We start from the raw sequence: 10,454 nt of genomic DNA, 5'->3' as shown, positions 1-10,454 counted from the left end.
TTACTTTTCCCCAGCTGGGTTTGTATCATTCTTAAAAGTTGCAAGTCTATTTAAAGACTTTCAGAATACAATCTCTTTTTTAGTGCTGAACTGACAAGTTCTTGCACACTAAAAGAAATTGACTTGGCCAAGAAGAAGTGCCCTGTGCTTTCCTGACGTTAAAAAGAGGTCTAGATTGCCATGTTAAGTGCTAATGTCACCTTTTAAAAACGGTAACAATGAAGCCTAAAATTTTAGGCAACATCACAATCCACAAAGCAAAATTATTTTTGGTTTTGAAAGCAACACAGAACTTATTTTCAACTTGACAGACCATCACAATATTTTGCTGTACTTTTTAAAAGCCTTTTTTTAACGTTTACATCGCACATTAAAATTATCTCCTCACTTTAAAATTTAATAGCGTTGCGATGGTGACTATGGTCACAATAGTGCACGCCTAGAGCTACCCTTCCCTTCAAAGGGAGGGACTCTACCCCTCCCTTTAACTGCCACTAAGTTCGGCCAAGAGCCATGACGTCAAGCAACATTCTCCGAAACTTCTTGGGAATCGTAGTCAGCTACGCCGCAGGCAGCCTGCTTCGTAGAACGGTGCCTTTCCCGGCGGCGAACTACGACTCCCAGAAGACTCTGCGCTCCCTATTCTTCAGCCTGTGGCGCTGATCGCTTCGAAGGTGGCGGTAGGTTTGTACTTGTAAAGGATCCGACTGTCGGCGCTTTCTGCGGGAAGAGGTTGGACGTCGAGTGAGGTGAGTGAGGCGACTAAGAGGCCGTTGTAGTCTGTTTTTCTTCCGCTGCCTTTCATAAGATGCATCTGCGTTCAGGATTTGAGGACGTGACGGCGAATTCGCTTACTTTTATTTTGATCTCTAGCCCATCTTTTAGGCCTGGGGTACCCAAACTTGGCGATTTGAAAACTTGTGGACTTCAACTCCCAGAATTCTCCAGCCAGCAGTGCTGGCTGGAGAATTCTGGGAGTTGAAGTCCACAAGTCTTCAAGTTGCCAAGTTTGAAGACCTCTGTTTTAGGCCCTCTTTGCCTCCTGTCTGCCTTCTCTTCTACTTCTCACACCAGATGAATAGAGTTTTTAATTAAGAAGTCAAAAAGGCCCCAAGGCTACGTAAATGAACACATTGGCATCTTTGGCACAATCCCTGTGATGGGTCCCGGCATTGCAGTTCGGGATGTCTGCAATGGTGCCATCCAAATGAATGGGGAATAAAATCTCATCTGGAGAATTTATGGAATTGGGGCTCCATTGACCTTGGGGACACCAGAGTTTAAAAGATTTATGATTCATTTGGGTGCATATCAAACATGGGATGACCCTTGTATTTTATCTTCCCATGTTAAAAACATGCAAATAATCAGAGGTATAAACATGATGGAGTCAGAAATCCATTTTTTAAAATAAAAAAATCCTTTTTTTCCTACTTGCTTGATATTTAATTCTTGTCAAATCTGCTTTTATTTTCCCTTTCATTAACATGTACTGTGCGTAGACACACAATACAATCGACAATTATTATTAATGATTGTTAGCAAGGACTCAGTTGCAGTGTAGAAAGAATGCACCATTTGGGAGACTTGACAGAGTAGGTTAAGGATAGGTTGTGATGACGAATATCTAGTTGCTAGGAGTCAAAAACGACTTGATGGTACATAATAAAAACAGTACAAAAGTAATAATGTTCCTTTTATTGTTAAGTAATTGGTTAAAGATCAAAACATTATACAACAAATACTTTGAAATGAGTTGTAGTGTTTTTTTCAATGCTTTACTCAACTTTAGATGAAAGAAGGCAACTAATTTTATGCTTGTTTCATTGACATCCTAAACTGTAAATAATGTTAATGGAATACTTTTCTTTTTCTTCTCTTTTCTCAATACTTGTCTAAACTATCTAAATAGTACAATGTTAATTATCTTTAATTATATAAACATTACTATTAAAATGACACCTAACAATAAACAAGATTTATAACAACATAATATAAAGGGGAGAGAGATACTGCAAATTCTGGAGATTTATAAATAAAAAATATTATCACAACCAACACAGAAAATATTTTTAGTTTATGAAAGCTGCCTAAATCAGAATGTGGAATAAGGTTGTGTTGAATTCTGTCAAGGTAATTGTGAAATGCAAAAACAGTAACTGCTGTCTTACGCCAACAGGACAGCAATATGGATTACTTGTCAATTTATCATGTGGGATTGTCATATTGTGTTTGTATGTTTTTGGTATATGTTTTGTAGATTTTTCCTAAATTATTATTTTTAATTGTAATCCAGTTAGAACTGAAAGATTGGGTGGCATTAAGACACTGTAAATAAATAAATTTGGTAGCCAAATAAAAAAACATAGATAGATTTTTAAAATATTGGACACTTAATTATTGTAGTATATTTCCATCAAATTATATTTCCATGAAAAGAGGAAGCAGGCAAGATTAGTTAAGAATTGTCCCTCATTAGTCTGATCAAATATGGTCCAAGAAGCTGAAAAAAAGTACATGAGTATTTATGTGTTTGTTTATTTTTTGTGGTTTATATGATTCTGACTTACACACCTAGTTAATAGAACTAAAACTTAGTTTAAAAAATTATATAATCTAATTACTGTATTTTTTTGAAGTAACAAACATTCCCCCACCCCTACAAGTGGTTGAAAATTTAGCTGTGTCTTATAGACCGAATACAAGTGTTTTTGGCATCCCAAGCCCTCCACGTGTCATGTTTTTGCCCTCCCAGGCCCCTTGAAGCACACTGCAGGCCAAAACTGGGTGCATTTTTGGCGAAAACAGGCCCGTTTTTGGTGAAAACGGGCCATGCGGAGCACTGCAGATCTGATGCTCCGGGCAGGCTCTGGTACGTCCGTACCGGGGCGTACCGCTTGCAACCCACCACTGAGTTTTTTGAGCAAGAACTGTGGGTTACAATCAACTTTTGCTAATGGCCTGTCCAGAATTAAGATGGTCTTTGGTATCAGAAGGTTTTCATGCTTAAAGTAATTCTGCCTTGAGACTAAGTGTTTGTCCCTGTCCATATCCTAATAGCCTCCAGGAAATCAGGAAAGGCCTACCACTGCATCTCTTGTTTGGCGTGCAGTCATAATGTTCAATTGAGAATTAGCTTACTGAAGTATTATATGGAAATCCTCTTTCTCTATGAATAGAGTTACTAATCTTACATTATGTTATTTCCTATGTATGGGGTTTATCATGAGTTCTACACCTCCTTGTGGAGCATCAGTGTACATTATACTGTGTGGTATTTTCAATTATAGCAACCACCAGGAGGCACTATATGGCTGCTTTGATTCACATAGGAAAATCCTTATTAGCTTACAAATGATACCTGACTTCTGTCAGCAAATGATCTCACTCAATGGCTTCTTGTAGATAGAAAATAAGAGGAACCAATCTATTAACCCTGTGGCATCGGTAATGGAAGGGCCTGGAAGTTCTCTTTTCTCCATCACTACTTAGTGAAACATCCACTCAAAAGAAAGAGGACCCTAGTAAAACTCTCATTTCTAAAGCTCATGGGCAGTCTAGAAGGGTATTTTGTTCGTTTGTTTGATATAGCTCAGTGATGGCGAACCTTTTTTGGCTCGTGTACCATAAGTGGGGGAGTGCAGGGGGTCATGCGTAGGCGTACCGCACCCATAATGCAAAATGCGACCCCCCCAGTGCGCATGCACACATGAGAGGCGTTCCCCCCCATTTTTGCATGTTCTTTTCGCCCTCCCCAGGCTACAGAGGCTTTATAGGAGCCTTGGGAGGGTGAAAACATCCTCCCCTGCCCCCCCGGAGGCTCTCTGCAGGCTTCAGGGACCAGGTTTGCCATCCCGGATATAGCTAGTCACCTTTCAAGCAACTCTGGCCTGTTCCCAATCCAGACTTAAAAGATACATAAAATCATTTTTAAAACTACAAAGCACAACTAGTTAACAGGAGTGGGCTTCAAAAATTTTAGCAAGGGGTTCTCTGCCCAGTTGCTTGGTGGGCCTGGCCATGGTGGGCGTGGCCTAGTTGGCCTCCTACATCACGGCGGGGGGGGTTGCCCTCCCTGGCCTTCGGAGGCTTTTCTTGAGCCTTTGGGAGAGTTAAAACAGCCTCCCCAAGCTCCGCGGACGCTCTGGAGACCGGAAACGGGCCCGTTTCTGGCCTTCCTGAACTTCCGGTAGGTCCGTTTTTTGCCCTCCCTAAGCCTCTGCATGCGCCCTATACTTATCTGCATCCAAAACGGGCCCTGTGGGGACTCCTGGGAGGGGTGGGGTGGGCGGGGCCAGCCAGGAGTGGGATTTGGGGTTTCTCCGAACTGCACAGAATCTTAGCTAGAGGTTCTCCCGAATCCCTGAAAATCCCCAGCAGCCCACTCCTGGCGGTTAAGACGTGAAACACTTAAACAATAAAACCTGGTGCCAATCCTTGTTAACGTGCCCTCATCTAATCCTCTCCCAGCGCCTGACGAAAAGCCAGGTCTTTTCTTTTCCATTGCTCATTCTATTGATCTATTCCTTTACTGCCGTTATCTTTACACTTGCTTTCATTTCTCCCTTTTTAATTTTGTCAGCAGCCTAGAGTAGCCCCATGATGAGTTAGACAGAAAATAAAATTTAATGAATAAATGGCTGGAGCCCTGCTGAACCTTGGGGAAACAAGGTGTTCTGCAAGACCTTGCTGGCATGCTTTCTAGCTTCCATTAGATGACAGATTTTGTGGGAAAGGACCAGGAGTATGCCCACGCTGGCTGGGTGGTAGGATGGGTAGATGTCTTTAGTTTAGGGGAAGGTGGTCCTGCAGATCCCTTTATTCAAGCTATTCTGCTCCTCTAACATCTGAAAGTAGCTTATGAAACCATTACACAAAAGCGTTAAAGGGCCTGGGTGAATCAATACCTTTTAGCTCCTAAATCCTAACAAATTAATACTTGCTTCAACTGCATAGTAATTGGTTTGACAGCATCAGCCCAGACATAGAAAAAGTACAATTATGTGTTGATAATCAGCATATCTATGATCATCATCATATCTATATCGAAATAAACATCTGCTAAATAGTGCAGCCTTAGCAGTATAAGGGTTTATATAACATATTTCATCTTAATTTAAGCATTGCTGCATCTGAATTAGTCTTTCCTATCGTTTTCCTTTAGTAGTTGTGGGAATGAGCTAGATCAGTTACCCTGAATCCACATGCAGTTTTTAGATAAATCACCAGATCCCCATCGTACTTCAAGAATTACCAAGCATACTACAAGATATGCAGTGAAAAACAAGTTGCCAAGAGAAGTTCCTATAAGATCTACCAAGAAAGCAATTAGAAAACAAATACTACAAATGGCAAGAGATAAAAGATGGATACAGGATGATGTAATGAAATGCTATAATAAAAATTAATCTAAATTTATTTAAATTTAGAATATTATGCATAAAATGAAGTAGTAATAGTTATAGTCAAATAAATGATTAACAATGATAATAATGTATACATATATACTAGATTGATAATATGAGATTTTATATAAATTGTAAGTCAGGACTACTATGGAGAGGATGCACAAAAGTTTTGTAACCAAATATAAACAATTTTATACAGAATACAACATAAAGATGTATTATTACTGGATGGTTTTAGGATGATGTAATGAAATGCCATAATATAAATGTATTCCAAATTTAGAATCTCTGACATAAAAGGAAGTAATAATAGTTATAGTCAAATAAATGTTTAACAATGATAATAATTGTATACATATATATCAGATTGATAATATGAGATTCTATATAAATTGTAAGTGAAGACTATGGCGAGGAAGCACAAAGGTTTGTTTGTTTAAAAATAAAATACAAATTTCACAAAAAAAGAAAAGAATTACCAAGCATAACTTGCATAATTTCTTGCTGAATACTGACACAACAAAGAATTTGCACACAAACATCATTACATCACCTTTGAGTTTCATGTGATCTCTGGACACAGAAAAATAATATTATTTATTAGTATTATACATGTCGGTCTGGGACTTGCAACATCCTGCCAGATTTCTCACTGACTTTGATTATGGGAAGCTGGCTAGAAATTGCTTTTTCTAACCACAGTGGGATTTAGTTAAGGTTGACCAATGGGACTACCGGGATTGCCGTCGTGCTTTACAACCCCATCACTTAGTGACAGAAATTCCAGCCCCAATTGCCATCGTAAGCCGAGCACTAACTATATGAATGATGTTTTTGTTTTCTTTTTAAAATTGTTCAGGAACGGAAAGTGAGACCTTGGATTTCTCAAACCTCTCCGGCAAGAAGATTATTTAAGGCTGGACTGTTTTACTTTTCCAGATGGCCATCTCCACAGATCTGAATTGGGAGGAAAATTTGTTTTCGGACTGGATGTCTAACACTGCCCGTGCTGGAGTCATACTAAATCCTGCTTTCTCTGGTTTGAAAACCACCAGAGCAATCAGCAAGGAAAGTGTCTCATCAGGTCATGGGGTTAATTTGGTGCACAGATCAAGTAGCATTTCTCCAAGTGAAGACACTATGCACAAAGAGCAAACACTGGACCTTAAAAGTTCTCTTGAAGAAAAAGTGGATGTCTCCAAGACACTTTTTTCAACTTCAGCTTCTAACAGGGAACAAACGTTAATGGTTAAAGATGTCCCAGCTCAATGGACCACCACTGAAACTAAGGCTGATTCTGATCAATTAGATGACCTGGATGAAGGATGCTGCACCGAATTACTCTTACAAAAACTGGAACAGGTAAAAAACACTAAGACGATGTATGTTTTTTAGACAGATTAAAAATATTCTTCCTTGTGAAAACTGGGTACATAGTTCAAACCTTTTGCCAGGGAAACTTTCGTGAACCCACTTCTTTATGTGTTGTTACGGTTTCTCTACTCTTGCCAAATCTGAGGAGAGATGTTATAGTTTCATTTGAATCTCAGTCTGGTACTTATCAACCAGTAACGCATCCATATTTTCTCACCTGTTTTAATGCTAGACGCTACTGTCCAAATTGCAAGAATTAGGTGGTACTTGTGCTTAGCCTTCAATGCTAGAAATGTTTTTAAAGTATATTGTTAGTTTTGTTGTGGCCGGCCAGTGGAGCTGGTAGCAGATTCGGACGGTAAGGAGATTGGGGAGTAACTCATGGGCCAGTCCTGGAGTCTGAGGGAGGCTCTGATGAAGGCTCTGTGTCAGAGGCAGAGAGGGGGCCAGAGCTGTATGCCACTTATCAGCTGCCTTCAGAGTCAGACGTCAGTGATGCAGACAAACAGCTGTTCCCAGTGTGCGCGTGCACAGAGTTGCCAGACGAAGGGAACAGCTAAAGAACAGGGGTCGACTTGGAAGTAAGGCCACAGGTGGACGATGAATGGCCCCTCCCAGAGGAAATAAGAGAGGAGCGAAAGGGGAGTGGAGTTTGCAGGAGACAATTAGTTCACTTAATTGGTTCGTGACTCTCTGAGACACCTTGCCAAGTTTTGCAGATATCAGCCTCTTAGCTCTCCAAGCCAGATAAGGTAAGACTTTGAAAGACTTTGCTGGATGTGAATGAGCAGAATTCACAGTAAATTAAGAAAAGGGTTTTTTGTCGGGACAAGGAGTTTGTTTCATGTTCTCGGGAAGCCTAGGTCAGAAATTTGCTTTTTGGCAAAGGTTGTAGAGAGTGTGGTGGCGCAACAGTTCCCTCGCCACTTGGAGGAAATTGATTATCTAGACCCGCGCCAGTCCGGTTTCCGGCCCGGTCACAGCACGGAGACGGCCTTGGTCGCGTTGGTGGATGATCTCTGGAGGGCCAAGGATGGGGGTTGCTCCTCCATCCTGGTCCTATTAGATCTCTCAGCTGCTTTCGATACCATCGACCATGGTATCCTATTGCGTCGTCTGGAGGGGTTGGGGGTGAGGGGCACCGTTCTGCGGTGGTTCTCCTCCTACCTCTCCGGCCGGACGCAATGCGTGCTGGCAGGGGAGCAGAGGTCGACCCTGAAGCCACTCACTTGTGGGGTGCCACAGGGGTCGGTCCTCTCGCCTCTCCTGTTCAACACGTATATGAAGCCGCTGGGTGAGATCATCCATGGTTTTGGGGTTGAGTATCATCTGTACGCTGATGATACTCAGCTGTACATCTCTACCCCGAACCACCCCAACGATGCCGTCGAAGTGATGTCCCGGTGCCTGGAGGCCGTATGGGTCTGGATGGGAAGCAACAGACTCAAACTCAACCCCTCCAAGACGGAGTGGCTGTGGTTACCGGCGCCCCGGTTCAACCAGTGGGTTCCATCGCTGGCCATCGGGGGTGAACAACTGGCCCCCGTGGATCGGGCGCACAATTTGGGCGTCCTCCTGGATGCCCGGCTGTCGATGGATAACCATGTGACAGCCGTGGCAAGGGGGGCGTTCCACCAGGTTCGCCTGGTGCGCCAATTGCGTCCCCTATTGGACCGGGAAGCCCTTCACACAGTCACTCACGCGCTTGTGACGTCCCGCCTGGACTATTGCAATGCTCTCTACATGGGGCTCCCCTTGAGATGCACCCGAAGGCTGCAGCTGGTCCAGAATGCGGCTGCGCGGGCAATCATGGGAAGTACCAGGTACTCCCATATAACACCTCTCCTGCGCGAGCTGCACTGGCTACCTGTGGCTTTTCGGGTGCGTTTCAAGGTGTTGACTATCACCTTTAAAGCGCTCCATGGCACAGGACCTAGTTATCTGCGGGATCGCATCCTACCCCACACATCCCTGCAACCAATTCGCTCTCACAGAGAGGGACTCCTCCGGGTGCCGTCCACTAAGCAATGCCAGCGGGCGGCGCCCAGGAGTAGGGCCTTCTCTGTGATGGGCCCGACCCTCTGGAATGACCTCCCCCCCGACATCAGAACTACCACCGATCTCAGCTCCTTCCGCAAGAAACTCAAGACCCACCTGTTCCAATTAGCTGGCTTGGCCCAATCGTAGTTCTAATCTTCAATCCTCCTGGCGGATATTTTAAATTTTGGGGGGTAGACATTTTAAGCTGTTTTTTAATTTTTACTATTACTGTACAGACTCTATATTTAATTTGTTTTTAAGGGGTTTCTAATATATTTTTTATTGTGTATTTGGTTTTTTAGCTTCTGTCTGTACACCGCCCCAAGTCCCTTCGGGGAGAGGGGGCGGTCTATAAAGTCAATAAAATAAATAAATAAAATAAATAAATAAACAAGTTTTCTGAAAACCGTTTCACTTAACTAGTCTAATGCATAAGATCTAAGAATAAATCTACCTAATTATACTTAAAAAGCTCAAAGAACTGCAACACCACAAAAAGGAGATTCTGAGAAGGCAGCAAATGGAGCAAATTCAGAGATTAATGGAAGAGCAACAAAACTTACTTTCGCTGGTTGCTGAGCAGCAAGAACACATTGGTGAGTGTGACCTAATTTTAAAATCTTTAGTAGACATTCATTTTACATCTGCTTTTATGTGTTTTGAGATAGCTGGTAAAATCTACTTTTCTTGCTGCCTAGCTAATCACTAACCATCTAAAAAATTGAAATATATGAATCTTGCTAAAGATTTTTGAAAGATGGACATTGACACCTCTTTTTTCAGACATCCTTATTAGTGTATAAATATGTGACATAATTCTCTTTACTATATAATTGCTTAATCATCCTATGACCCTTCTCCAACACGTTGATTAGAAAGACATTTTATGGCTGCTACTATTAAGACCCATAGTGTACTCTTTTAAGCATAACAAATTCTAGAAATTTGAATGTTCATATTGCAATTCATGTATAGAATTCATGTTATTAAAACATATCCTTCTTATAAAATCACAGTGCAGGTAGTCTTTGATTTATGACCACAACTGGGAGCAGAATTTCTTTTGTAAATCATGATTATAACTTGAGTTGGACCTGATTTTTTGACAATTTTTAGTTTCACAGTTTTAAAGAAAACCACGCCATTAAATGAATCACAAGGCTGTTAAATGGCTCCAACATCCCCAATGGGTGTTTTTTTGCCAGCAGAAAAAAAAATGCAAATTGTGATTATTACTTGATAGCAGGGAGGTGCAACCTGTCATAAATGTGAAGCCAATTGCAAGCACACAAATTGCAATCACGTAGCCGGAGGGTGGGTGCGACTGTTGTAAGTGCGACTACAGATCATAAATCACTTTTTTCCAAGGCCATTGTAACTTTATATGACCATCAGTAGTCAGGGACTACCTATAAATCTTCTTTTTAAATAGGTGTGGAAAATATGACACCCATTTTACACACTAAGTTGGTTGTTAAAAACAGGAGACTGATGAAGCTTTGTAAATCCAAGTAAATGATTCAGCTGTTTCAGAATTATAAAATAAAGATGATTCACGTGAATAGATATTAGTTTTGACTATAGGAAAATGGTACATTTGTATTTTTGAATTTTTTTTTTTAAAATAAGGGT

At 41.4% G+C, this 10,454-nt stretch overlaps 1 protein-coding gene across 1 annotated transcript in view; it reads left to right on the top strand.

Annotated features, from left to right (window-relative positions):
• The first annotated feature begins 589 nt into the window (after positions 1–589).
• The window catches only part of CPAP (centrosome assembly and centriole elongation protein), a 29,684-nt gene continuing 19,819 nt past the window's right edge, over positions 590–10,454 (top strand). Inside the window, exons 1-3 of the mRNA XM_081952684.1 lie at positions 590–749; positions 6,268–6,770; positions 9,295–9,418. Coding sequence (XP_081808810.1) covers positions 6,348–6,770; positions 9,295–9,418 — 547 coding nt within the window. The 5' untranslated portion in view covers positions 590–749; positions 6,268–6,347. The remainder of the gene's footprint in view (positions 750–6,267; positions 6,771–9,294; positions 9,419–10,454) is intronic.

Source organism: Natrix helvetica (genome assembly GCF_964273705.1).
Source record: "Natrix helvetica genome assembly, chromosome: 4".
In the NCBI taxonomy this organism is placed as follows: domain Eukaryota; kingdom Metazoa; phylum Chordata; class Lepidosauria; order Squamata; family Natricidae; genus Natrix; species Natrix helvetica.
The sequence above is the reverse complement of the archived record's forward strand: the minus strand, read 5'-3'. Positions and strand labels throughout refer to the sequence as shown.